General features: G+C 58.3%; 2 protein-coding genes across 8 annotated transcripts; both read left to right on the top strand.

Annotated features, from left to right (window-relative positions):
* Nucleotides 1–21: 21 nt before the first annotated feature.
* On the top strand, nucleotides 22–20,285 carry clasp2 (cytoplasmic linker associated protein 2). Of its 5 annotated transcripts, XM_077590699.1 has the most exons (43): nucleotides 22–1,221; nucleotides 2,210–2,288; nucleotides 2,373–2,476; nucleotides 2,770–2,861; nucleotides 4,035–4,110; nucleotides 4,503–4,600; nucleotides 5,686–5,756; nucleotides 6,851–6,988; nucleotides 7,070–7,143; nucleotides 7,228–7,320; nucleotides 7,533–7,678; nucleotides 7,782–7,917; nucleotides 8,118–8,188; nucleotides 8,284–8,343; nucleotides 8,421–8,498; nucleotides 8,595–8,762; nucleotides 8,956–8,996; nucleotides 9,209–9,352; nucleotides 9,928–9,951; nucleotides 10,198–10,326; nucleotides 10,456–10,515; nucleotides 11,876–12,034; nucleotides 12,172–12,216; nucleotides 12,623–12,730; nucleotides 12,859–12,921; nucleotides 13,487–13,596; nucleotides 13,704–13,727; nucleotides 14,132–14,287; nucleotides 14,375–14,466; nucleotides 14,546–14,609; nucleotides 15,240–15,299; nucleotides 15,496–15,498; nucleotides 15,687–15,850; nucleotides 15,941–16,019; nucleotides 17,129–17,272; nucleotides 17,354–17,488; nucleotides 17,564–17,670; nucleotides 18,049–18,344; nucleotides 18,566–18,759; nucleotides 18,881–19,009; nucleotides 19,104–19,310; nucleotides 19,423–19,539; nucleotides 19,632–20,285. In XM_077590699.1, exons 1-43 carry the CDS (start codon nucleotides 1,024–1,026, stop codon nucleotides 19,704–19,706), a joined length of 4,611 nt encoding a protein of 1,536 aa, XP_077446825.1. In that variant the 5' UTR covers nucleotides 22–1,023; the 3' UTR covers nucleotides 19,707–20,285. The 5 variants fall into 5 exon arrangements, with proteins under 5 accessions (XP_077446825.1, XP_077446821.1, XP_077446822.1 ...); XM_077590695.1 differs by lacking the exons at nucleotides 15,240–15,299; nucleotides 15,496–15,498 and having other exon boundaries at nucleotides 24–1,221; nucleotides 10,456–10,482; XM_077590696.1 differs by lacking the exons at nucleotides 10,456–10,515; nucleotides 15,240–15,299; nucleotides 15,496–15,498 and having other exon boundaries at nucleotides 25–1,221.
* A 650-nt stretch (nucleotides 20,286–20,935) lies between these two features.
* On the top strand, nucleotides 20,936–26,351 carry ubp1 (upstream binding protein 1). 3 transcript variants are annotated; one of them, XM_077590703.1, is made up of 16 exons: nucleotides 20,936–21,292; nucleotides 23,400–23,551; nucleotides 23,709–23,785; nucleotides 23,857–23,962; nucleotides 24,041–24,147; nucleotides 24,261–24,413; nucleotides 24,480–24,590; nucleotides 24,682–24,789; nucleotides 24,872–25,041; nucleotides 25,116–25,170; nucleotides 25,243–25,336; nucleotides 25,458–25,548; nucleotides 25,625–25,746; nucleotides 25,864–26,006; nucleotides 26,121–26,172; nucleotides 26,253–26,351. In XM_077590703.1, the coding sequence occupies exons 1-16, from the start codon at nucleotides 21,219–21,221 to the stop codon at nucleotides 26,288–26,290; spliced, it is 1,653 nt and encodes a 550-aa protein (XP_077446829.1). In that variant the 5' UTR covers nucleotides 20,936–21,218; the 3' UTR covers nucleotides 26,291–26,351. The 3 variants fall into 3 exon arrangements, with proteins under 3 accessions (XP_077446829.1, XP_077446828.1, XP_077446827.1); XM_077590702.1 differs by lacking the exon at nucleotides 20,936–21,292 and adding an exon at nucleotides 21,488–22,597 and having other exon boundaries at nucleotides 25,246–25,336; XM_077590701.1 differs by lacking the exon at nucleotides 20,936–21,292 and adding an exon at nucleotides 21,492–22,597.
* Nucleotides 26,352–27,034: the final 683 nt, after the last annotated feature.

The raw sequence follows: 27,034 nt of genomic DNA, 5'->3' as shown, positions 1-27,034 counted from the left end.
GCAAAAAAAACCTTCCCGGATTGCTACTGTTTCCCGTACAAAGCCGACAGAGGGCAGCCAAGATCCACTCCACTTGGGCGGCTCACAGCCCACACGTACTTAAATGTCGTGGAACGGGGCTCACTCGTACGTATTCATTTCTCGGCTGGGCTCACTAGTTTTCATTTCTCGGCCTGAAAATAATCAATGACTTTGCGTTCATTTGAAAGAAGGGGCAATGTCTATACTTGAGTGCTATTTTACCAATTGGCGCAGCCCTAACCATTTATTGAATTGACTTCAGGCATCGTGCCGGGCAGCTGTGCGGTGTCGAAGGACCCATTGTGTTAGCTAGCTGCTCGAACCGGAGGCGGAGAGAGCAGGACGGCTCGCCTCGGACGTCGTCGCCCCTAAATGCGCTGGTACTCCGGGTGTCGCGCAGCTTTCCTCCCGCTTTCACGCGGCTCCAAACAACCTGGGCTCCTCTTCTTCGGGCTCGTTTGGGTCGGAGTAAAAACTTGCCGCTCGCCGTAAGGACCTAGCCCAAGAGCCTTCGTGGACACTTTTCCAGCCTCCTTTGTTTTTGTTTTGTTTTGGAAGTGGGAACCCCTGACGCTAAAGGCCCGAGCTAGCGGAGTTAGCCTGCTGCTAATTGGTGTTTTCGCGCAAAGATAGGATTGTTTTGCTGGTTTCCCCCCCTCAAATAGCCATTTTCAGTATTCAGCGCTCGCTTTGTTTGTACTTTTTAAGGGAGTTGAAGCCGCCCACCCTTTTGACTGCTTTGTGGCTCTTTGTGTGTGGCTAATTAACGCAGTGAGGGGGCGCGGGGATGACTCCGAAGCCGAGGTGAGCCGAGGTGGCCAATTGTGCGCACGGTGGACTAATTTGATGGTCGCCAACATCCAGGAGACGTAGTCCGCACCGCGTAGACCTCCGAGACACACCCGCGGGGCCGGTCCGAGCCTTCTACCCCCTGGCCTCGCTTCCTAGAGGATTTTCCGCTCCTTCCGACTCCCCGAGTGCCAACGGCCGCCCGCCGGGACCATGGAGGAGCACGACAACATGGACTACTTCTACCAGCAGGTCGTGCAGAAGGACGTGAGCCGCCGGCTGAAAGTCGGCCAGCACCTCATCGACTACCTGAGCGAGCCGTCGCGCTCGCCGGACTTGGAGCAGGACAAGCCCCGCTTGGACAAGAGCGTGGACGAACTCTCTGGCTGGATCAACTCCAGCAATTTCAAGGTGAGGGCAAGATGTTGGAAACATATTCACGCTCTGCACGACCCTTTCCCCCCCCCCCGACGTGGGCTTTTCCCCCCGGCGTGGCCTTTTTTTCCCCCGACATCTTCTCTGATTCATCTTCTCAAGCGGTCCGCTAAAGGGAAGCGCTCCTACCCAATGCCTGAGTAACTCTCCTTCCATCATGTGCACATCCGGATGGATTTTTAGATGGAATGCTTCATCACTCTCTGGCTGCTGGGGGGGGGGGAAAAGCAGGAGCGGCGTGCGTGCTTGCCCGCTTCCTCTTTTGGACAGACGTGCCTCTTTGGGGACGAGCCAGCCATTTGCGGCTTGAATAAAAGATGAATTGCGTTTGCTGCACGTCTATTTTAGTTGGGCCCTTTGTCGGGACGGAGGGAGGCGTGCTCCTCTATAGGTTGGGGGCGGGGTTAGGGCTTATCACAAAAGGGAGGACTCTTTACGAGTTTACGTCAATGTTTTTGAGGAGGAAAAAAAATCCTCGATCAATTTCCGAGCTCCCAACTACTCCGGAATTTCCGGAGTTTACCCGGAAATGCAACGCAAACTCCGGGACTCCGGACAACCTCCCTAAAATCCCCCAAAAATGTCGGCCCAAAGTACCAAATTTCCTATTGAAATGCCTCGAAATTCACACCATCGCTATGGCTTCTGTCATCTCGATTCAACTGCACCGTAAACCGGAAGAATTTGGTAACAAGAGTGCATTGTGAATCATCCGAGTCACAGGTTCTGATGATTGATTCGTCTTGTGCGACTTCAGCGCATATCGATTTTGCCTCAACCGCATTCACTCCGGATAAACTCCAGAAATGGGACAAGGGTACTCCTGAAATGGGGTCGACGGAGGTTGGCAGCTCTGCATTTTGCTCATTTTGCTACAGTACGAGGGCTTGGCGTCCAAAGCCAGTCCAAGCAATGCAAAGATTAGAAAAAGCCTATTTCATTCACGTACTGTGGATTTTGGCAGGTGGCGCTCTTGGGCATCGACATCTGCGCCGCCTTGGTGGAGCGATTGGGCGAGCGATTCCGGGGCTACCTGGGCACAGGTGAGCCGGCGAGTCACTCCACGTCTTCCCGCCGGGGAACAAATGATGTCATGAAAAGGACTTCCTCTGCGTGTTTTTTTGCAGTCCTGCCGGCGCTGGTGGACCGCCTGGGGGACGGCAAGGACCAAGTGCGGGAGAACAGCCAAGCGCTCATCCTTCGCTGCATGGAGCGGACGGCCTCGCCCACGGTAAAGCCCAAATGCTCGCCGTCTTTCAAATGGAGCCAACCGTCAACCAATGCCGGACTGCCATCCTAGCCGGCCTAGAGAGTTAAATAAGAAGGGCCGGTTTAGGTTCTCGTCATGTTGTTCCAGCCGGCGCTCAACGGCGCCCTCTTTCGGCTCTTAATCCTCGGCCGTGCGCGTGGCCAGCGTCGAGCGCCGTCTCTCTCGCTCGCGCAGCCTCTCTTAATCTCCCCGGCGGGCTCTTTTCTACCGGTCGCTAACTCGCTGCCGCCGCCTGTCTCTCTCTTTCTCTCCAGCACGTGTGGGAAAGGCTGCTGCCCGGCTTCAAGCACAAGAACTTCCGCAGCCGCGAAGGACTGTGCCACTGCCTGGGCGCCACGCTCGCCTCGTAAGTAGGACAGCTTCTCGGGAAGAAGGAGCGCGTGTCCCCATTTGGGGGGGGGTGTCGCGTCCACAAAGCGTGCCGTCTTAACGTGGCCTCACTCTCGGGGATTAAGGCTCTCCAGGGCCGCCCCTCGCCTCGTCCCGTCCATTTTCCCAAATAATGCTAAATGACTCTTAGTCGTCGTAGAAAATTGGAAATCAAAAGTCATTTTTTGCAATCGTATCAATTGGCGCAAAAATAAAAGTAAAACACTTGATGATGTGGCTTGATTGAAATAGTGAGTTTTATTGATGAAAAACTAGCCCCCGCTTGCCCCCTCCCTCCCGGTCTACCAATAACCTTGTCAGAGCTCTTTGCTTTTAAAATAAGAGACAGAGAGAGGGAGAAAAGTTGAGGCGGACCCATTTGCCTCGGAAAAAAGTCCGCTTCAGCTCTCCTCGCATGATCTGGTGGCTTCAATTGCCAAAGCTAACGTAACGTGACACGACGCGACGGCGGCCCCTCCCCCGTTCTCCACCGCAGAGATTCCTACTGGTTTTCCAGCTGAGAAAGTACAGGGGGGCCCCAACTAGCCGAGGCAGCATATTTTGGAAGCCCCCCCCCCCCTTCTTTCTTTCGCTCAGTGGCTCGCACTAATGCCGACGAGCACCGCCGCTTGATCCGAGGTCGGTCGGCGGCTTGGCGCGGAAGACAAAAACCAGTGAGAAATGCATGGGCCAGCCAATCCTCTTGTCATTGCTAATAGCAAGCCTCGTCGGAGCCCAGCCGCCTCCTTTCGGTAACGGAACACGACAGCACTAGATTGAAATGTTAACCAAAAGATAGCCAAACGCAAAAGGCGTGCATTGTACCGCCGCCGCTTATTTGCGGATGTGGATTTCGAATTGAGCAGGTCAAAAGCCATTGTATCTACCCATAGTTTATAAATCCATTTGTTTGTTTTTTCAACTACAAATGCCTTCTGGCAACATGGGAAAAAAGGGGTCTAAAAAAGGTCAAATGTGCATTGGGAGCAAAATTTGTTTTAGGAAAAATACGCTAACGCCGAGGGCCAATATTTCTGAGCAACCCGAACGAACGCCTCTTCTATTGGCTGGACTCCACAAAATGGAGCGAAATATTGTCGTGGTCGAAGGCAATCTTCTTCTTGTAATGCTGATGTTTGGCCCCGCGCAGGTACAGCGCTCGTACCTTGAGCCTGAGCAAGATCATTCCTCATCTGTGCGTTTTGACGGCGGACCAGAACCCTCAGGTAAGCGGCGCCGCTTTTGGACGTAAATGCAGGGTTTTTTTTGCGGGTGGTGGGTGTCATCGGAGGCCAAAGCTGCTCCCGGGGAGCCAGCCAGCCAGCCAGCCACCCACCCGCACTCTACCCCATCTGTGCCAATGGGCATCCCCGACACCCGTTGGGCCTTTTTCCCATGGGCCGCCCGGCTTTCTCTTCCGAGGTCTCTTCTCGGCGAGTGAATGAATCCCTTGGGATGGAAATGGAAGAGGGGACTTGGACTCCCTTCTTCCATTTCCAACCAAAGCCTTACCCTGCCATCTGCCATCCAAACCAGTTGTCTCTTTTCAAGTTTGTGGGCACGCTTTTGGAAACGCGGGTCATCTGTCAATGAAACTTTGCCGGCCCGTGTCACGCAGGTACGAGAGGCCTCCATCGCGACCATCGTGGACGTTTACCGGCACGTCGGCGAACGGGTGCGAGCGGACTTGGCCAAGAGGGGACTTCCTGCCGCAAGGTCAGTTATTTTTGCTGGCTAGCTAGATTGCTAGGTAACCGGCTAGCCGGGTAGCCGGCTAGCTGGCCCGTCCCAGGCCGTGCCGTGCCGCGCCACGCGGCGCCCTGCCCTTCTCACAGAGGCGCTTTTGATCCCGAGCACAATGCGGCCCGGTGGGCGGAGCCGCGCCACGTTCACGTGTTCTTGACTGGTGGAAATTTCCTATTGATCCTAACGCAAAGCTCATTACTCTAGCATTCCAGTTCAAAGCTTAGGTGAGAAATACAATCAAAATGACAGCAATTTTGAAAAACCCCTTCACGGTCCTGGTGCCGTACGGGCTTAATAATGCATTCTGTCAGGGTTTTTTTTTCATCGCTCTTGCGGCACGCCAAATAAACTCGCTGCCGTCAATGAATTCCATCGGCATTGAATGGTGGCATCGTCACATCAAAACGTGGATTTGTGGTGGATAAAGCGTGAAGAAGGCAAATGCGTTGACAGACAGAGAGAGCGAGAGAGAGCGAGAGAGAGCGAGAGAGAGCGAGAGAGAGCGAGAGAGAGAGAGAGAGAGAGAGAGAGAGACAGGCTGGGGTTGTTCTTAGCCCCTCCCCCCTCTGACCACAGCACTCCCGCGCGCTGTGTGTTTGTGTGTGTGCCGAGAGGTTATGTAAAGGGGAACCAGATCCGCTGGCTGCTAATCACCCGCGGTCAAAGTTGGCTCCACGCTGTTCGAGACCGACACGCATGTCCATTTACGCGAGGAGAACAGTAGGTGGCGATATACCCCCTACCCCCCCTCCCTCGGAGAGCCGCTGCGCCATGTAGGATCCAAAGAGCCCATCCGCCATTCTCTCTCTGGCCGAGTGTTTGATATGCGAGCGAAAGGACGCGGGGCGGTCCGTTTAACGCGGCGGAATTGCAGGGACCGGCAAAGCGCGCGCGCTCTTACCGCCAGGGTGCGTCGCGCTTCTATTTTGGTCCGACGGCCAGCTCGCGGCGGCGGCGACTCGACGTGCCCACCCACCCGTCGAGCGCCCCTTGGCAGTGCGGTCCCGGTTCCGGAATGACATTTTGTTTTCTTTTCCCTCTCTCCCTCCCGCTAGGTTGCAGACCATATTGGCTCGCTTCGATGAGGCTCTGAATTCCGGCAACATGGCTCTCAGCCCGGGTCACGGTAAGTGGCGAGGCGAGGCGGGGGCGCTCGTCCGCCGGCCCAAACCGGGACCGTCCGTCATCTCCCCCCCCCCATGTGCGCACGTTGCGCCCGTTGCCACATCATCCAATCTAACGGGATTACTCGGTCGTCCGTCCGTCGACCTTTCACTTCGTTCCGGTAGAAATAGAATCTGCGCGATGGAACAAAAGTGGACGCCTGACGTTACCGCCGCGGGTGGCCTTTGCTACTTAGGACCGTGTCGTTTCCCCAATTGATTTGGCCACTCCTCCCCTGCGTCCGCGTCTTGCTGGAAGACATTTGTCGCGTTGGTCCTCGCTCACGACGAACGGGCAAAACGTCTATGGTTCTGTCAATTTGCTCTTTTTTTTTTTTTTTTGCTATGTGCCGCCTTTTTCTTTGCCTCCGGATGCTGTGCCGCGCAGGTCGCCATGGCAACTACGCCAGCCCGACGTCTTTCGGCCGCTCGTCTCCGTCGACCCCCTCTTCTCGTTTCACGTGCGCCGCCTCCCCGCGACGGGATCGGGATGATGTCACCTCTCGTCCCATTGGCCGCCGTCGTTCGGCAGGGAGGGAGGGAGGGAGGCGGGGAGGGCCCTCGGAGAGGGAGGAAAAAAAGGGGAAGAGATCTCGGAGTTGGAGTGGGGAAAAAAATGCCGGTAGCACCAGGGGCGGGTGGAAGGCTTTTAGGATTTTTTTTCTTGGTAGCCTCGTGTTTTTTAGTCTAAGAAGAGGGGGCTTCCTCCGCCGGCACGAGACGACTCGTCTGTCGGCGCATCCGCGACGGTGGTGAGTGCGAGCGCTCCGGCGATGGGGCGGATCCATCGCGCCGTGGCTCTGCGCCAGACAGCGGGTCACGGCGTATGTAGACGCACGCTGTTATGCTATCGCGCTCCGTTATGCTATCGGGCTCTGCCTTCGGAGACGCATCCGGATGAAGCTTCCCCGCAAATTCCCTGGCTTCGAAGCTCGTCGGTCCAATTCCAAAACTCCGTCGCGCGCTCTTTAAAATCCACGAACACGGGACACGGGAAGGTGGGCATTTTTGTGGCAAAAAAAGCCCCGGACCTAACCCTCGGCCTTTCTCTCGGCAGATCGCAGTTTCGACGAGGACGGCGACGACGACAGCGTGGACGGGAACCGCTCGTCTTCCTCGGCCTTCAAGGTCCCCAAAATTCCCAAGAAAACGGCCGAGCCGGCGACGTCGCGACGCCCCGTGGCCGCGAAGCTAGGTGCGGAGGCTTTTCCAACGGTCCCGCCTCTTGGACGCTCTGGCTGGCCATTTGTTTGAGCGCTCAACGTGTGGGTTGCAGGCTCCAAAGACGGCACCGGCGCCATGGACGAGGACGACTTTGTCAAAGCTTTCACCGACGTCCCCGCCGTCCAGGTGGAAGGCCGTCTTCTCTAAGGCGCTCTTGTCAAAGCCAAGCGAGGCTTTTGGAGCGTCAGCGTCTGCATCTTTTGCCCGCAGATCTACTCCAGCAGGGACCTGGAAGAGAACCTCAACAAGATCCGGGAAATCTGCTCCGACGACAAGCACGACTGGGACCAGCGGGCCGTGGCCGTAAGTCCGGGCCCCGACGCGGCTTGCCGGTAGAGCGCCACCACGAATGGCACCGACGCGTCGTCGTTGGACGCGCCATTTGGTGTCCCAAATTGGCACCGTCGACAGGCCGGGCGAGCGTTTTGCCGCCGAGTGCCCTTTGCCCTTCAATTCCACGTGGCCCAACGACGGCGAGCTGGAAACGAAATGCTTTTTCTCCGTCCGTCCATTAGATGAAGAAAATCCGCTCCCTGCTGGTGGCCGGCGCCGCTTCCCACGACTGCTTCTACCAGCACCTGCGCCTCCTGGACGGAGCCTTCAAGCTCTCCGCCAAGGACCTGCGATCCCAAGTGGTCCGGGAGGCCTGCATCACCGTGGCGTAGGTGTCGGCCGCCCAAGGCCCTTTTTTTTTTTCTTTTTTTTCTTTCTTTGAAATGTATTTTTGAATTCCGTCGTGACCAAAGCCTAACCCTTCCGCGCAGCCACCTCTCCTCCGTGCTGGGCAACAAATTCGACCACGGCGCCGAAGCCATCGTGCCCGTCCTCTTCAACCTCATCCCCAACTGCGCCAAAGTCATGGCCACCTCCGGCGTCTCCGCTATCCGCATCATCATAAAGGTAGCGCCAACGCTTTTATATGAACTGAACTGACTCGATGAATCAAATTGGAGACGATGAAAATCGCCGCTAAGTCAATGGAACTTGACTCAACTCATCAAAAACCCACTGACCCCCTCGTTGAAATATTTGGACAAAACAAGTGGGGGAAAAAATCCGTTTTAACCCTTTTGGTGGCGCCGCCGCTGCGTTTGTTTCAGCACACGCACGTCCCTCGACTGATCCCCCTGATCACCGGTAACTGCGCGTCCAAGTCGGTGGCCGTTCGAAGGTGGGCGCCCGTTCGTCCCCCGCCCGTTCGTCCCCCGCCGGGCGAGAGAGAAGACGTTCCGAGCCGCTTTAAAATGGACTTCCTCCTTCCTTTAGGCGCTGTTACGACTTTTTGGACCTCCTCTTGCAAGAGTGGCACACGCATTCGCTGGAGAGGTGAGTCGGCGTGGACCGCCGTCCACCCCGACCGACCGACCGCGCGCTGGTTTAAACCGTCGGACCGTGGCCGGCAGGCACGCCGCCGTTTTGGTGGAGAGCATCAAGAAGGGAATTCGAGACGCCGACTCGGAAGCGCGAGTGGAAGCCCGCAAGTAAGTCGTGGGTGGGGCAAAAGGTCTCCTCTCTCTCTCTCGCTCGGGCGCTTGACCAAAGCGTTCCCTTTCCATTTTCCTTTCTCTCTCTCCCAGGGCTTACTGGGGTCTGAGAAGCCACTTCCCGGGAGAGGCGGACGCCCTGTACAACTCTCTGGAGTCGTCGTACCAGCGCACCTTGCAGTCCTGCCTCCGGAGCTCGGGCAGCGTGGCTTCGCTGCCTCAGAGCGACCGCTCGTCCTCGTCCTCGCAGGAGAGCCTCAAGTAAGAGCCCTTGAAAAAGATCAAGTAAGATCCAGCGGATCGCCAGCATTTTTTTCCTATTTGATTCTTCCGTTGGAGCAATTTTACCCGCGCCGTCCGTCTTCCCGTAAGGAAGTTTGGAGAGCGTGGAAGCCATGTACGTACACGAGTGGATCAGTATTTGACAATCTGTCCTATTTTGTCACCCGCACAGTCGGCCGCTGTCTTCCAAATGGTCGGCGGCGCCTGGTCGAGGTGAGTCTGCGCCGGCCGCGCCGCAAAACGCACAGTCTATGCACGCACGCACGCACGCACGCACGCAGGCACCCACCCATCATGGCATCTGATCCCACCCGGTGATTTTTGTACTGTGATTCCCGCATGTGTCCGGTCACGACCTTTGTCTCGCACCCATCACCAACTCCTCCACCATCTCCTCCACCATCACCACCACTCCCGACCGTCAGTCCCCACCGGCCCAAAAGGCGTGTCGGCGGCCGCCTCCCTGCAGCGCTCCCGCAGCGACGTAGACGTCAACGCCGCCGCCCAGAGCCGGCGGGCGCCGCCCAAGGGGCCCGGCCGCCTGCTCCCCGGCTCCTACGCCTCACTGGGTAAGGGGCGGCCGCCTGGGCCACAGCAGCCAAACTCTAATCTTTCACCCTCTGCCCAAAATCCTCCACTTCCAAACTCCCGACGCTCGCACGTCGTCTGTCATCCTCTTTCCAACTTTTGGCTCATTGGGTCGGGATCGACGTCTGGCCACGAGTGAGCACTCGCAGCCGTAGATTAAAAATAAAAAAGTGGCTATCCGCGGCGCTAACTTAAACTCCTGGTTGGACACGTGTCCGATGGTTTCTGAAGTTCTGTGAAGGCAGTGCTTATTTGTTAGCCCGATGCCTCGAGAGCCCGCGACTTGGCTCACGGAAGACCCGTCGCCTTGAATTTGAAGTTTTAGGAGTCGATGGCCTTTTTTTTTTTTCCCCTTCTTCTTTTCCAGCAAATCTTGAAAATTCCGTTGAAAAGAGTCCTTTGAGTCATTTGAACGGCGGACGGAGCCGGTGACTAACGCACGGCTGTTCTTTCTCTTGTCTTTTTGGGCCTTTGCTCTTGGATCCTCGCATTCCTTTTTCCATTTTCCCGCCCTTGCCCGATCCTTTCTTCTCCATCCATCCATCCGCCCGTAAAGCTGATGCCTCTGATAGAGCGGATGGTAAGATCATCCATCTCTTCCAAAGTCACGCGGCGCCCCCTGCCGTCTGTCTAATCACGCTGCTGCCGTCTTCCATTTTTGTATCTTCCGCTTGCCTGCTTGCTTGCTTGCACCGGCACCCTCACTTCCTCTTTTCTCCAAGCCCAAGTTACACTTGGAGTTTTTGCAGCTTTGGCGTAGGGCGCTAACGCTAATGTTTTCCCGGTGGGAGCCGCCCTTTTTGAATGTGCCTTTATCTCCTCGCAGGCCGCGTACGCGCCAAGCAGCCCTTGACCGGCGGCGGCGGCGGCGGCGGCGGCGGTGGTGGGGGCGGCGCCTCGGGCCAAACGGACTCCAGGGGACGCAGCCGTAGCAAAATGGTGTCCCAGTCTCAACGTAAGTACCCCCCTCCCCCTCTCCGTGGGTGCCTCCGAGGCGGCGCGCTCGGCGGCGTGGGCTCTCTCTCCTCCTCGCCTTTCTCCGCCTCCGGCCTTCACGGCAGCGGCGCTCTTTTTCTGCCTTCAGGTTCCGACGAATCCGATTGCACGCCAGGTATTCCCCTCGCGCGCATACGTCCAATCACATGTGCGTGTTTGTAACGTCGTTCCATCGTGGGAGCGTGTTAATCTCATCATCGGTTGTGTTTGTTTGTTTGTTTGGTTGGTTGGCTTTTTTTTTATATCTACACTCAAAACATGGTGGAACCTCTGAGGCCCCATTGACAAAAGACACAAATTGGGAAAAATATGGAATCCGTTACCTTCTGTTTTGTGGGGTAATAAGGGATGGTGTGTCTCCACGTGAGTACCGTACAGAGATGTTGTCATATTTCCTAGCTTTAGTTTAAAGAAGTTGCTGACCCTCTTAGTGACCTATTACCTGGCTTTTGACTCAATCACTATTATTTGTGGCTTTTTCCTCATTTTAATGACTAGCCAAGCGTTTTATTGGCCCAAAAGCGTTTTGATAGGTGGAAAAAATGGACCCGGCTAAACGTGTGGCCTTTCTTTTTGAATGTGAACATGGCACACAAAACATTGATCGCTTTGAGTTGGCCGCAAAAATGTCTTTCTCTTTGAGGAGCTTTGTCTATCTTTCCATACGCCCTTTTCATGTAGTTATTTATGGAGGTGAGGTTTCCACTTTAGAGGTTCCACTCTCTCTACTCGGTGGGGGCGTTCTCTTGCATGCCACCTTTTGGTTAGCAAACGCGGGTGTAGGAAATGACAACTCTTCCAAAAAATCGGCGGCGTTAAGCTAGCGACGTTAGCCGGCCAGGTAGGATGGAATTCTAAAGACGTGAAACGCATGAAAAAATAGTGTCTTTAGTTTCTTTGCTTTGCTCCTTTCCCCATGCTGTGGATATTGCTTTGCTTGGCTTTGCTTTGCTTGGCTACAGTTGAGTTGGCTTTGCTCGACTTGACTTGCCTGGACCTGACTTGACTTGACTCCACTCGACTTGTGTTGGCTTTGCTCGACTCGACTCCACTCGACTCGGCTTCCCCTTTCAGCTGGGCCATTTTGCGGTCTCCCTTCTGTTAGTCTCGCAGCCCTCCCCACACCCCAAGCTTCTTTCTCCTCGCATGCCGGAGCGCCGCTTGCTTCACCGCATGCATGTTCCCGTACTGAGGCAAAAAGCTCTTGCAAAAAAACTAGGCCGGCACGTATACTCGGCTGTTCTATTTTGGCGAGCAGACGATGGATGGCTCGCGGTATTTGGTGGCGGTATCCCGCAGCGTAGGCCCGCGGATAAATAATCCCTTTGGCCGGGGAGAGGCCTCCGAACAGCCACGACGGCGACGGGCGTGAAAACGCCGGCGGCGAAAAACGGCCCCCCATTTTTGTTTGCGGCGTGCGTTGGGCGTCTCTCTCCCTCCCGCCGCCGTCCTGGATCCGAATGTCACGAGCCGCCCGGGTCTGACCCGTGCTCCTTTCCTCCTCCAAGCCGGAAGTCGCAGCGGCTCGCCCGGCCGCGTGCTGACCACCACGGCGCTGAGCACGCTCAAGTCGTCGGCCCGCCGGGCGGCGCCGGGAGGCAGGCGGAGCCGCATCCCCCGCAGCCAGGGCTGCTCCAGAGACTCGTCGCCCACGCGCCTGTCCGTGGGTGAGTGCCAGATAGACAGACAGACACGTGGCCGTTTGTGTCTGAAGCCTTTGATTGTCAAGTCTTTTGTCACCTTTCTCTCTCTCTTTTTCTCTCTTTCTATCTTTTGCTTGATCTTTTTCTCTCTTTCTCTCCAGCTCCCTCCAGCACCAGCTGCATCTACAACGGTGCCAGCAGAGGAGGTAAGCCTAAATCTAAGCCTAAGCCGAAGCTTAACTCTGGGCCGCGCTCCCACTCCTCTGTCGGCCCCTTTCTGATGCCCGTTCTCACCAAATCACCGGTCGTCGCGTCTCCGTCCTCGGCACCCGACCTTCTCGGGCATGGAGCGAGCCGTCGTCGGCCGTCCCCGTGACTCATCTGGCTTTTTGCCCCCGTTAAGGGTCGCCTTGGGGGAAAACAAAAAACAAAAAACAAAAAAAACAAAGCCAAGATTTGAAGCGAGCGCAAGGTGGTCCCGATGCCCAGGGCAGCTCCTGAGCCTCTTTCCCTCCTTTTTTTTCCTGACGTTTGTCTCTCTCTTTGACTCTTCTTCTTCTTCTTCTTCCCATTTCTGCGTTTGCGTTTGGGGGGGGCCCTTTACGGCGCCAGCCCGGGGCAGCCGCATCCCCCGGCCCAGTATGAGTCAGGGCTGCAGCCGAGAGGCCAGCAGGGAGAGCAGCCGGGACGCCAGCCCCGTCCGCTCCTTCGCGCCCCTGGGTGAGTAGCTCGGAGAGCCCGGCCTTTTTTTTTTTTTCCCCCCGGAAGGTTGGGGACGCGGCTCCCCACGTGGCTCACCTTACGTGCTGCCACCCACGCTCACCTTTTTTTTGTTTTTTGGCTGGCAGCCTCGCGGAGCTACTCTCGCTCCACGGGAGCCCTCCACGCCCCCGACGCTTTCGGGGCCGCAGGTCAAGGCTGAGTACTCGTCCTTGTTTTTGCCAGCGGCCGGCCTCCCTTCCATTTGCCATCTTTTTCTTTTGCCATTTGCTTCTTTTTGGGGGTTTTGGCCTTTTAGGTGGTGACGACGGAATCGCATGTTTCCTTCCTCCACGCGGTTGCGTTTCAAAATAGCAGAAAGCGCTTAGGCGGCATCCAATCGAAATCCATCCAAAATGCAGGGTCCTCCTTGGTGGGGTGGGGTGGGCCGATTTTGACGGCACAACACGGCACGCCCCCTGTCTCTTATCCAGTCTGTTTTCCAAAGTAGCTCCCTCCAGCAACACGCCTGAATCCAATCTGCTATTCCCAACACAACAAGTGGACAATGACGCCTTGTTCTTTTTCTTTTTTTGTTTGTTTTCTTTTTGAATTTTTATTTTTATTTTGCTTCTGAAATGTCACCTAACCCATCCTAAGAATGAACTCGCGACCCGTCGTGCCCGCCGTCCTTTCTTCATTTGATCCAAAGCACGCGGGCCGACTCGGTTCATTTCTCCCGCCGTCCTCACCGTCCGTCCCTTTTCCCGACGGCAGGTTCCGGTTTCGGCGGCGCGGGTCAGTCCGGCCGCCTGTCGTCCTCGGTCAGCGCCATGAGGGTCCTCAACACCGGCTCGGACGTGGAAGAGGCGCTGGCGGACGCCCTGGTAAGTCCAAATCCCCAGCGTCCGCTCCCGCGTGCACGCCCGTCTGCCGGACCGTCTTCGGATGTAAACAAACTAACCTGCCTTCTACCTCTCGTTAATGCGATCAGCTGTTGGGAGACGTGCGATCCAAGGTCAGCTTCCTCTTCTTCCCCCCTTTTAAGTGTCGTGCCGTCTCGACACGTGCATTTACTGCTCGGAAGGGAGGGAGGGGGGCGGGCGGGTGTTATTCTTCACCTCCAAACGTACTTGAAACTTGACTTTGTTGGGGGCCAAAGGAAAAAGGGCCTTTGGCAAAGGGGACGTCTGGCCGGTCGACCGGCCGGTCATTGTGCTTGGGCGGCACGGACGCTCAAAGCGTTTTGACCTTTGTTGGCAATTGGCCACTGGCACAATAACCGGAGGAAAGCGGTCGGCGGGAAATGCCGTACGACCGACGGGAATTGAACTGGAGCTTTTCCCGGTGCGGGCTTGACTTGTTGCCTTTCTCTCTTCTTTTTTTGTTTTTGTTTTCTGTCCTCTCCCCCCTTCCCCGCAGAAGAAGCCAGCACGGCGGCGCTACGAGAACTACGGCATGTACTCGGACGACGACGCCAACAGCGACGCGTCCAGCGCCTGCTCGGAGAGGTCCTACAGTTCCAGGAACGGCGGCGCCATTCCCACCTACATGAGGCAGACGGAAGACGTGGCCGAGGTGCGCGTCCGCTCGCTCGCGTCGAGCCCGGCCGGCCGACCGACCCAACGCGCTCTTACTGCTTTTGCCGGCGGCGTCGGCGTCCAGGTGCTGAACCGCTGCGCCAGCGCCAACTGGTCGGAAAGGAAGGAGGGTCTTCTGGGAATTCAGGCTCTTCTAAAGAACCAGCGCTCCCTCAGGCGAGTCCGCCGATTGCCGCCGTTTGCCGCCGCGTGGGACTGGGCGGAAAGTTGACCCTTTTCTCCCGGCAATGTGCAGCCGCGTGGAGTTGAAGAGACTGTGCGAGATCTTCACCCGCATGTTTGCCGACCCTCATAGCAAGGTACGCTTTGCATGCGCCTGCGCCTGCGCCGCATCGCTCCACCGCTTTTCGTCCCACTGTACCGGATTCTGCCAGAAAAAAAAGGCGCAACGTACGCCACGCGCAGACACCCGCATGCACGCACACGCACACGCACAAGCACACACATGATTGATTTACTAGTGACGCACGCTCACGCTAGATGTTGCTGTGACGTGCGAATGGAGCGCTAGTTCAATGACACGTTGCATTTTGGAGTCCACTTGATGAGGACGGACATTTTTGAAGAAAAACAAACAAACAAACCAAAACCAACCCCCCCCCCCCCCTTTTTTTCTCCACTTGGCCATGAAAAAAATAAAAGTTTGGTCGGCGTGGTCGCACGCGCACAAACGTTCAGGCATGCGTTTTCCTAACGGCACGGCACGTCGGAGCGCAGGCTCGGCATCGGCCTCAAATTCCCCGTGGAGGCGGGACGGCCTGCCCTCTACTCTGACCCTTAGTTCTTCTTGATTTTTCAAGCCTACTCGCTAGCCCGCTGCTCCCGCCCGCCCGCTAACCCGCATGGGCTCCTCCTCTTCCCGGCCCGTTTTGCTTTTGTTTTGTTTTCCCCCCCTTTTTTGATCTTTTGATGATTTCAATGAATTTCAGCGGGACTCTGGCAGGGCGTACGGCACGGCAGAATCCGGTATAAGCTCGGCTTCCTTCAAGGTACCGACCGCGTCCCACCCATCCCATCCCCCTCGTCGGCCATTTTTTTCCGGTCCCTTGGTCGGACTTGGCCTTTCCAGATGTTTGAGTCTGCAAAGTTGTCTCTTTTGAATTCTAACCGGCGCCTTTCCTCTATTTCTCCTCCATGCCGCCTCCGCCGCCGCCGCTGCGCGTCCTCCCCCCTCAAACTGCACAGAGGGTAAGTCCTGTCCCGTCCCGTCCTTTCTTTAATTGTGAGGACAAGTCACGTGTCCGGTGACGCTATGTGATATACACCAATTCTCTTGTGGATGACACGCGCTCGCAGGGTTTAGCGGCTGGAGCGTTCCTCACGGCTCGCCCGACTTGACTTTTTGTTGTTGTTGTTGTTTTTCTCCTCCTGGTCAGGTGTTCAGCATGTTCTTGGAGACCTTGGTGGACTTCATTCAAGTGCACAAGGACGAGCTCCAAGACTGGCTCTTCGTGTTGCTCACGCAGCTCCTGAAGAAGATGGGCGCCGACCTGCTGGGCTCGGTGCAAGCCAAGGTCCAGAGGGCGCTGGACGTGACCCGGTCCGTAAGAGAAATGGCTGGGCGGGCAGGCACACCGCCGCACCTCTCCTCCGCCCCGCCGCCAACTGTCTTGTTCGCTATCCCACGCAGTGAGGCCTTCCCCAACGACCTGCAGTTTACCATCCTGATGAGGTTCACCGTGGACCAGACGCAGACGCCCAACCTCAAGGTAAAGCGCTACGAAGACGAGGCGGGGCGGGCCGGGCCGTTTCACGTCCGGATCCACCGTGGGCCGTTCTTTCCCGCCGGCGTCTTCACCCCCGAGCCTTTCTGGAATTTTTTTTTTTCAAAGGCGGCTCCATTCGCGACGAGCGTATGGCGCCGCCTCCGTTTAATAGAAATTTGCCGTCTAAAGACGAGCCACGGCGACGTATCCGTCCGTACATGGAGAGCGAGGCGCCAACGCCACCGAGTCTTTTTACCCGCCGCTGGAAAGCCACCGACGGCAAAGGCATTGGTGGTCATTAGTGGCAAATTCGAGTGGCAGCGTAGCCGCCACTACTCCGACGCCGCGGAACGAGTTACTCTTCTCCCGACGCGTCAAATGTGACATTTGGCCACAGACGGGCGCGATAAGACGGCAACCACCCCTCCCCCCTCCCCCTCGCCTCTTTCCCGCCTTCCTTGGTGGCGCTCTGCTGACTTGACGCCGTGCTTTTCCTCTCTTTGTCTTTTCGAAGCCCGTTGGGATGGGAGCTCGTGTCTCGGGGGGGTTGCCGCTAAAATCGTTCCCCCCCAGGGCGCGACGGCGCCACGCCTGCTCGCTAGACGAGCAGGCCGCCGCCTGGAGACGCTCCTGGCAGGTCAGTGCGCTCCGGGGGGGAGCGAGCGAGCGAGCCCGCCCAAGAAGGGGCAAAGACTGAAAGAGCCGTCCATTTCTTCTTTTCCTCGAGCAGGACCCAATTTACCGTCCGGCGGTCCGAGCGAACGTTGAAGAAAGAAGAGGGCGGCGTCAAGCCTAGCGTTGATTTTTTGGGGGGGGGTCAAAGCAAAACTAAAAGCTTTTTCAGACGTCGGAGCATTTAAAAAATTGAAAAGCAGCTCCAACGCTAACATTTCCAATCACTTTTATCTTCTCATTTGCACGTGTAAATCATTTCAAATGAGTGTCTTCACAGCGCCGAAACCTTAGTTTTGTATTTGAACCGCCGTCTCTGTCTGACTGCAACGTTTTTTCAATTTTCTCTCTTTCCCGGCTCCAAGGGGTTGGTTTTCTTTCTTCTTTCTCGCCGCCTTTGGGTTTTTCACCAAATTCCTCGCTTTGCTTTTGGCCGGCAGGTCAAAGTGGCCATTTTGCGCTACATCGAGACGCTGACGCTGCAAATGGAGGCCCCCGACTTTGTCAACTCCAGCGAGACCCGGCTGGCCGTCTCGCGCGTCATCACCTGGACCATCGACCCCAAGAGCTCGGACGTCCGAAAGGTAGGTGGGTGGCTGGGGGCCGCGCCGTCGCGGTCCTCCTCGGCCTGACGCCCGGGGGGGGTCTCGGGGGTGTGGTCGCAGGCGGCCCAGGCGGTGCTGATCGCCCTGTTCCAGCTCAACACGCCCGAGTTCAGCATGCTGCTGGCGGCGCTGCCCAAGACCTTCCAGGATGGAGCCACTAAGCTGCTCCAGAACCACCTGAAGAACGCCGGGCAGGTTAGAATCGGTCGCCGCCGGCTCGAGGAAGCGGACCGGCCCCCGCCCTTTTAACCCTCAACCCCTCCCCCCCAGGCCGCCGCCGGCAGCCCCCTGACCCGACACGCCCCCCGCTCGCCAGCGGGTTGGTCCAGCCCCGTCACGTCCCCCACCGACGGCTCGCTCAACGCCCCCGTACCCAGGTAAGGAAAAGCGAGCAACGAGCGGTGAAGTTGGTGGCGACCCGAACGAGGGCCGAGGGTCGGCCGGCAAATTGGCGGTGGAGAAATCCTGCTTTCGGCTCCAACCCTGTCGCGAGCGCCAGATTGTGTCTGCGGGCGGACTCGGTTCGATGCCCGAATGTCGTGTTAGTACGAGTGCGAGTGCAATGAGTTCCATCTGAAACTTGGCCATCGAGTGCGCGTGTCAATAAGTCCTCGTCAAAGTGTTTCTAGTATACCATAAAAAGGAAGCCGGGCCATTAAAGTGCTTGGCGGCGGCACGTCGCGGAAGTATGGCGTAGCCGTGATGTTTTTGTAGCGCTAAGACTGCCGTGTTTTTGTTTTTGTCCGGCTTTCCAGCGCCTTCGACTACGAGACGGAGAACCTGAACTCGGAGGACATCTACAGCTCGCTGAAGGGCGTCACCGAGGCCATTCAGAACTTCAGCGTGCGCAGCCAAGAGGACATGAACGAGCAGCCGGCGCCCGAGCCGGGCGGCGGCGGCGGCGGCGGGCGCATGGCCCTGGACAACAAGACCTCCCTGCTCAACACGCCCCTGCTGTCGTCCAGCCCGCGAGGAGCCCGCAAGCTCTTCCCCGACTCGCCGCACAAGGCCGGCCGCAAAGACGAGGAGCCGGAGGAGCGCCACGCCGACGGTGAGTCCCGAGGGTAGCGAGAGAGAGCGAGTGTCCGTCCGTCCGTCCTCGCCTGCTGCCAACCGCCTGCCCGCCTGCCCGCCCGCCCGCCCGCCCGCCCGCCCGCCCGCCCGCCCGCCCGCCCGCCCGCCCGCCCGCCCGCCCGCCCGCCCGTCCGTCCGTCCGTCCGTCCGTCCGTCCTCGCCTTCTGCCAACCGCCCGTCTTCGCCGCCCTTTGCCAGAAGGCGGGCCGGCTCGCTCGGAGCTGATGGGCCAGCTGCTGAAGGAGCTGTCCAATCACAACGAGCGCGCCGAAGAGCGCAAGACGGCGCTGGGAGAGCTGCTCCGGCTCATCCGCGACGACGCGCCGCAGCTGTGGGACGAGCACTTCAAGACCATCCTACTGCTGCTGCTGGAGACCCTGGGCGACCCGGAGGTACGGCCCCTGGAGCTTGGGGGGGACGGTGGGATTTGACGTCCGCACGGCGGCCGACCGACCGACCGACGTCTTACCGGACGGAAACCTCCACTTCCCTCCTCCTCCTCCTCCCACACAGCATGTCATCCGCACGCTGGCCCTGCGGGTCCTGCGGGAGATTCTGGGCAAGCAGCCGTGGAGGTTTAAGAACTACGCCGAGCTCACCATCATGAAGGCTTTGGAGGCGCACAAGGACCCTCACAAGGAGGTAGAGCCCGCCGGACCGGGCCGCTTTGTAGAGCCGGCCCGACGCCCCGCGGTCAAAGTTTACAGAGGCGTCTCTCGCGACCGGTCCGCCGCAGGTGGTCCGGGCGGCCGAGGAGACGGCGGCCACGCTGGCCCTGTCCATCGGCCCCGAGCAGTGCGTCAAGGTCCTGTGTCCCATCGTCCAGTCGGCCGACTACCCCGTCAACCTGGCCGCCATCAAGATGCAGACCAAGGTGGCGGAGAGGATGCCCCGCGACGCTCTGGCCGGCCTGCTCGCCGAGATTGTGCCGGGACTCGTGCAGGTCAGTGGTGGTGGTGGAGGGTGGGGGTGGAGGGCGGGGGTGTTCTCTGGCTGGGATTGGGACTACCGTGCCACGCGGCCCAAGCGGCCAACGCTCACCTTCGCCTCAACAGGGTTACGACAACTCGGAGAGCAGCGTGAGGAAAGCCTGCGTCTTCTGCCTGGTGGCCATCTACGCCGTGGTCGGGGAGGACCTCAAGCCGCATCTCAGCCAGCTCTCCAGCAGCAAGGTAAGCCCCAAAGCTCTCCGTCTTCTCTTTGCCCGGACGTAGCCCGTTTGCAAGGGGAGGACTCGTGGTGTATTTGTTTTTCCCCCTTCCAGCTGAAGCTGCTAAACCTTTACATCAAGCGCGCCCAGTCGGGCTCCGGCGGGAGCGAGCCGTCGGACAACCTGTAGGGAAGTCCTGTCCGCAAAATGTCCGTCCTTCCCCGCCAGCCGGGATTTCTGCTCACCCTGCCTTGCCCCGCCCCCTGGCTAAGTGGGACGGATGCTCCTCTTTCCTCTCGCCCTCCTCCCGATGATCATTGAGCCCCAAGCTGCCCAACCACCCACCCGCCCTCCTGCCGCCTCCGCTGCAAAAAGGTCCACGGAAAGCAAAACGGTACAGAAACAAAGCAAGCGGGGCCGCCGTTGTCAACGGGTCCCCCGTTCTGAGGCCCAGAGTCATCTTTCCATTTGAACCATTTTTTTTTCCCAACCTTTGGCACGCTAATGTCCACTCCATTCAGAATGACGACTTTGCGGATATGAATCTTACATTTGAAATGGAGTATCCCACCAGGTCCTCCTTTGGCGTGTGGACATTTATCCTGTTGTTATTTTTCACTTCTTTGCTCCCTCGCGGATTCTTCTGATTTGTTTTCCACGTGGGCGCGGCTCGTCGTCATCGCCCGCCGCCGTCCGCCGTTCTCTTAACGTGTCCAGTGTATTTTCAAAGCCCCGCTCCGCTTCCGATAAATAAACAACTTGTACAGATGGGCGTTTTGGTCATTTGGACGGCAGCCGCTTCTACTGTCCTCCCCGGTCCTCCGTGACACATTAACCCCGCCAATCCGCCGTCCAAGGGCACCCACCGCTGTACCATTTGGAGAAAAGGAGCCGGTCCGTGCCTTTGACGTGGACTTCAAGTCGGGATTCTCCACCTTGAAAACGGCTCCGTGTGACTTTTGGACGACAGCAAAATAACGTGACAAAAAAGGTATCCCTTAACCCACTTGCTATATCCTCCTGACTATACCAGGGGAAAAAAAGTTGTCCAATCATATTTATTTTGAAATTGCCCAATCTATGTGAAGTCATTGGAAGACTTCAAAAGAAATTCGAGTTAATGCGATGGGATAGATGCACTGGGTGGGAGATATTAAGGATGACAAATGTCCTCTACAGAGGACAAATGCGAACTTCTGGTAGTCAGGAGCCTATAAAGGGTTTTAAAAGTCTTAACTAGGAGAAAAAAATGACATTCTGAAAATATGAATGGGTGGAACCTGTAGAGTTGCTAGCTATTGGATGTTGTTCTCTTCCCCCTTATTATTATGCAACAAGGTAGGTGTCTGTCCCAATCCCTCTCCAGAATTGCATTGCCCCCCCCCACCCCCTATTTATTTCCACCTTGGCAAGAGCGTCCTCAGCCCAGCCCGTTCCGTCATTCTTGCACACTTTGACCGCTCGCTCGCTCGCTCGTTCAGTCGGTCGATCGGTTCAATGATTGACCCGAAGAACGGATCCGGAGGAGCACCTGCGTGGCCTCCGACAACGACCAAGTGCTGTCATGATCGCGAGTTCGGAGCTCCGCTGCGGCCCAGCTGATTGATTTTCAATTTTGATTTACCACCGGGAGAAAGAAAGAAAGACAAAGAGTAGGGGAGGAGGGAGAGAGACACAGCGTGTGGAGCAGCGCCGGGCGCGATGCTCTTCTGGCGGCCGTGCAACGAGAACTTCAGGGCGAGCGCGCCGTCGCCACACGAGCCAAGACACCAACGGTACCCTCCCGTGTTTAGCCTCTTGATTTTTTTTTTTCCCTATCGTTTTCCGCGTCGTCGTCCTCGTTGACGTTGACGCGGCGAGCGTTTCGCCGTGACGAACGCGGCCGTCTACTTTTGGCTGTCACCACAAAGAAGTCGAAACGAATGACAGAAAAGGAGCCCCCAAAAAGAGGCGAGTGTTGCGTGATCGAGGGAGGTGGGCGGGGTTTGCGGTTGCCGTTGCCAAATGACGGAAACGACGGACGCCGCCGATTGGCCCAGCGGCCGCAGCGGCTTCAGCGGACGCGCGCCGATTGGCCGGCGAGAAACCTCCGGAGCGAGAGGCCGAGCCCGCCGGAGAAACGGCACCTCGACAGTGCGGACTCCACAGAGCCAACGACGGGTCGGGCGCGGAGGGAGCCATGTCGACGCCCGCTTGCGCGCTTCTTCGGCTTTGGGCTCAAGGACCGCGGCGGCGGGGAGACGCCTGCGAGCCAGCCTGGTGACCGACCGCTCGGAGCGGCCGGGGCTGGGGTCGGGGCCCGGGAGAGCTGCGACTAGGCGAATAGGATCCCGGACATTGACTCCAAAGCGAAGCGACGAGACGGGATCTTGTCGCACGCTAGGTAGCCCGACCGCCCACAGCTGAGCCGGGGATGGACTAACCCGAGCGAGCCGCCCGACAAAAAAAAATCCAGCATTCCCTCCAGTCACTCGCCTCCATTTGTCCGACTTTGGCGTTTATGACGGGGGCAACAAAACAAGAGGGGGAGAAAACGTCCCGACCCGCAGCTAGCCCAGCCTAGCCTAGCACTGTTAGCATGTGAGATTGGCGTTCTTCTCCTTCCCTCCGAGTCACGACCGTCATTTCGGGGCTACAAACTTAATAGCGTGGCGGCCCGGAGTGAACATTTTTGGACCGGCCCGCCCGCCGCATAGCTCGTGTAACGCCCGCTAAATGTGGACTAATATGGAGTTGTGTTGCGTCTCTGTTGGCTTTGCCTGGCTAGTGAGCTAGGCTAGGCTAAATTAGCGAGAGAGCGAGAGAGAAAGAGGCCGGGCGGGCGGACGGACGGACGGACTTCCTCCTCCTCTAAGCCCCCTCCTCGTCCTCAGCTCCCAGCTCACAGTAAAGACACCCCCCACCACTCCAAGTGACAAGCTGGCGGCCCCCCAAGTAGAAGGCGAGGACAAGGAGCTGGGCCCAATGGCCTGGGTGCTGAAAATCGACGACGCCACCATCGAGTCGGGGCTGGTGCACGACTTCGACGCCAGCCTCTCGGGCATCGGCCAGGAGTTGGGGGCGGCGGCCTACAGCATGAGGTCGGTGGTCTTGACGCCTGGTCGAGACGGACAACCGCCCGCCGGTTGCGACCAAGACGTGCTCAATAATTGGCCCCCCAGTATGCAATTCACTCTTACCGGTCGGTGTAGTACCCCGCTGCGCCAGGAACCGGACGGGGTCCAACTAGTTGCCACGGGGAGACTGAGGGGCTGTTGAGGGACTTTTATTGGCTGCTTGCCCGCCCCACCCCTGCTAGCATGACAACCCTAGATGACACGCTTTTCTATCGATCTTGAATCCATTCCCCCCAGTTATCCATTGGGATCCGTCCCATCGTAGGGAATTGTTGCTCTGGTTCTCGCCACCGTCCCACCCACGTTCAGAGCGCGCTCCAAATTTGCCCCAGCCCTAACCTAACCCTGAGCCGAGGCCACCGCACGAGCGATTTGTTTGACGCACACGAGTGCTCTTATCTGCCGTGGGCCCGCCACCGCCGCCTTTATCTCCGCCGTGTCGTGTTTGTCAAACTCGTGGCGGCGACGACGTCGGCTCGGGATTACTATTTTTGGATAACAACAACAAAAAGGTCCAATTTATCCAGCGCCAATTCCTTCGGGTGCCGTTTGCATTTCTTTTGGATCAGGTCATTCCGACGGCCTCTTCACGGAGACCGTCGCCAACAGGACTTTTTGGGTCATGACCTTTTCCAAGGCAAACGGCTTGGTTTGAAAGTCTGGCGTCTAAAGCGCCTTAGGCCCGGGGCCAGCCCAACGTGGCGGCGCCGGGACTCTGTTTGACACGAGTGCTCTTTGACCGAGCGCTCCGGTTTGTTTGTTTCAGCGACGTGCTGGCCCTGCCCATCTTCAAGCAGGAGGACTCGGGCCTGCCCCCGGAGAACGAGAGCAAGAACCCCCCGTTCCAGTACGTGCTCTGCGCCGCCACCTCGCCGGCCGTCAAGCTGCACGACGAGACGCTCACGTACCTCAACCAAGGTCAAGCGGGAGCCGGTCTCCGTCGACGGCCTTTTGGCCGGATCCACCCGGGCCGCCGAACGTCCCGACCCTCCGCCGCCGCCGCCGCTCCAAAGTTTAACGACGATAATACCACGATAACGTGCCCCTCGCAAACAATGTCCTTTGTGCCGTGTAGGCCAGTCCTATGAGGTGCGCATGTTGGACAACAGGAAGTCCGGGGAGTTACCGGAGCTCACCAACAAGATGGTGAAGGTGAGAGCACGTGGCGCGGCGCGACGCGATGCGACGTAACCCGGCCTTTAACGGCGGCGCCCGCCCGGCAGAGCACGGTGCGAGTGGTGTTCCACGACCGGCGCCTTCAGTACACGGAACATCAGCAGCTGGAGGGATGGAAGTGGAACCGTCCCGGCGACCGCTTGCTGGATATCGGTAACCCGCCACGAGAGCCTGGCGCGAGCGAACCACCCCCGCGCGCAGGGGTCAGCAGACGGATATTGTGCCGGACAGATATTCCCATGTCGGTGGGCGTGGTGGAGCCCAAGACGCACCCCTCCCAGCTCAACTCCGCCGAGTTCCTGTGGGACTTGAACAAGAGAGCCTCGGTCTTCGTGCAGGTGAGGCCGACTCGCCGTGAGCACGGCCGGTGGGCGGGCGGGCACGGACGGACGTTGGGGCGGTGCGGGCGTTCCGCCACCGGCGTCTGGGATCTGAGCCCCCCTGCCCGCAGGTCCACTGCATAAGCACCGAGTTCACGCCGCGGAAGCACGGCGGTGAGAAGGGCGTCCCCTTCAGGATTCAGATCGACACCTTTGCGCCGGGAGACGCCGGCGATTACGGCGAGCACCTGCACTCGGCCTCCTGCCAAATTAAAGTCTTCAAGGTGGGCCCGGCCGGCCCCTGGCCCGCCGCCCCGGGCCTCCGTTTTCAAGAGCGTGGTGCTTTTCAGCCAAAAGGGGCGGATCGCAAGCAGAAAACAGACCGCGAGAAAATGGAAAAGCGCAGCGCTCAGGAGAAGGAGAAGTACCGGGCTTCCTACGATACCACTATCCTATCCGAGGTCAGTGGTCAGTGGGCTTTGAGCGTCGCCGTCCGACTTTTTCCCCTGCCGGCTAACTCTGGCCCCGACGGCCCACCCTCGGCCCCGACAGACCCGACTGGAGCCCGTCATCGAGGAAGCGGGCGACCACGAGCTGAAAAAGTCCAGCAAGCGGACGCTACCGGCCGACTGCGGCGACTCCCTGGCCAAGAGGGGCAGCGTGAGGGCGCCGGCCGGACTGCTTTGCTCTCGCTGCAAGAATTTGGCCCACTCTTTTCTCTGGCTTTGGCTTTGGCTTTTAGTGTTCGCCGTGGACGGACAGCGCTTACGTGGCCCCCAATCAGGCAGCTACTCCCCCCTTCACGTCCTCTCCTCTCTCCGCCTACGCCGGCGCCAGCTCTGGCAGCAGCGCTGGCGCCACCGCTGTTGTCGCCGCCGCCACCGCCGCCACCTCCTCCTCGCTCCCCGACAGGTAGGGAAGCACACCGCCTCGCCTCGCCCCGCCCCACGCCAGTTCAGGAGTGGACGGCTTCGTCTCTCCCCCAGCGACTCGTCCTCACCCAATCACCAAGCGGAAGCCGGCGCCCGCACCGGCACAGAGGTCGGTCCCGCCCGCCCGCGCTCGCTCGCTCGGGCGCATTTCTAACGTCGGCGGCGTCTCCCTGGCTTGTAGCAGTTGAGTCCCGCCGCGTCCATTCAGGAGACGCAAAAATGGCTGCTGAAAAACCGCTTCAACTCTTACACGCGACTCTTCGCTCACTTCTCAGGTACTTTGGCGGGCGGGCATTTTGTGCCTAGTCGTGGCCGGCCAGGGCTTGACGCCGGCGGGCATTTTGTGCCAAGTCGTGGCCGGCCAGGGCTTGACGCCGCCGCTCTTTGTTTGCTCAGGTTGCGATTTGTTAAAGCTGACCCGGGACGACCTGGTCCAGATTTGCGGTCCCGCCGACGGGATCCGACTCTTCAATGCGCTCAAATCCAAGTGCGTACGTCGGCCGTCGGGGTCGGCCGCCCTTTTCGCCGTCCCTGACGCCCCTTTTCCCCCCCCCCCGAGTTAGGTCCGTGCGTCCTCGCTTGACGCTGTACGTGTGTCAGGAGCCCCCCGAGCACGGCCCCCCGCCGGAGAGGCACGCCGGCGGCGGCCAGAACGGCGAAGGGGGAGCGGCGCCCGCTTTACACGGTAGGGAGCTCCGGGACGGCGCCGGCTCGCTTGAACGGACAAACGGACGGGAGGAAAGACGGTGGGTGTTTATTTTGGATTTGATTTTCTTTTTTTTTTTTCTTTTTTTCTCCACAGTGTACCACGCCCTGTACCTGGAGGAGCTGACGGCGGCCGAGCTGATCCGCAAGATGGCCGGCGTGTGCCGCCTCCCGCCGGGGAGCGTCAAGCAGGCGTACCGGCGGGGGCCCACCGGCATCCACATCCTGCTCAGCGACCAGGTGGGAACGCCCTTTTTGCGCCTCGCGCTTGGCGCCGGCTGACGCTCCGGCTGACGCTCCGGCTGACGCTCCGGCTGACGCTCCGGCTGACGCTCCGGCTTTGGCTCCGCGCAGATGGTGTACAACTTGACGGACGAGAGCTGCTTCGTCATCGCCGCCGTCAAAGGTGAGTCCGGACGGCCCAGCGGCCCGGCTCCGCCCGCGTGGTCGCCGCTTAACGCCTGGCCGCGCTCTTCCGTCCGGCAGACGAGCAAGACCAAGGACTACATCTGGTCCTGAAGTAGGCGTTGTCTCTCCTTTCACGCCCGCTCTTTCCTTTTCGACCCGAATCCCCACGATCGATCGGATGATCGATCGGACGGACGGCCGGCCGAGGCGAGAGAAGAAAGGAGGCGTGTAAAAATGTCAGAATCTGACATGCGGGGGAAGTTTCCAATGTTTCATATTGAAAACATAGTGAGATAGAGAGAGAGGCGCTGGCTAGAGAGCTAGCTTCTTTGTCCCGTGTCCTTTGTCTTTTAGCCTTTTTCATTATACTTGATGGGCAGCGCCTAGGCTAGGCTACGCCACGCCACGCCAGGCCAGTACCGCCGTGATGGCCATCCTTGACGAAGAAGGAAGGAAAAAGGTCCGGTCTTAACGCCATCCACGGGCCGCGCTGGGCTAAATAAATGGACGTGTAGCGCCAATCCCCCGCCCATTTTAAGATCTTTTTTGTTCCCGGAGAAGCCTCCGTTTTGACCGGCTTGATCGTAAGACAAGGACCAAAAGCGTGGACCACTTGTTTTGTTTGCCTCCTGGCAATGTTCCCCTTTTTATGTAGAGCGGCACATCTGAAAAAATGCCAAGAAAGCTTTGGGCCGTGCTGATAAGAAAATAGGCTTGAAAGTGCACCGATGAAATGTCACTGGGCTTTTTTTTTGGGGGGGGGGGGGGGACTCCCCCGTGGTCTGTCTAATTCTCTAGAACTGACAAAAAACCTTTGCGAGAAGCTAGGTGCTCTCACTTCCGTTTTTTTTTTTTTGGGG

Source organism: Stigmatopora argus, chromosome 21 (assembly GCF_051989625.1).
Source record: "Stigmatopora argus isolate UIUO_Sarg chromosome 21, RoL_Sarg_1.0, whole genome shotgun sequence".
NCBI lineage: Eukaryota > Metazoa > Chordata > Actinopteri > Syngnathiformes > Syngnathidae > Stigmatopora > Stigmatopora argus.
Note: the sequence above shows the minus strand (reverse complement) of the source record. Positions and strands in the feature narration are given on the sequence as shown.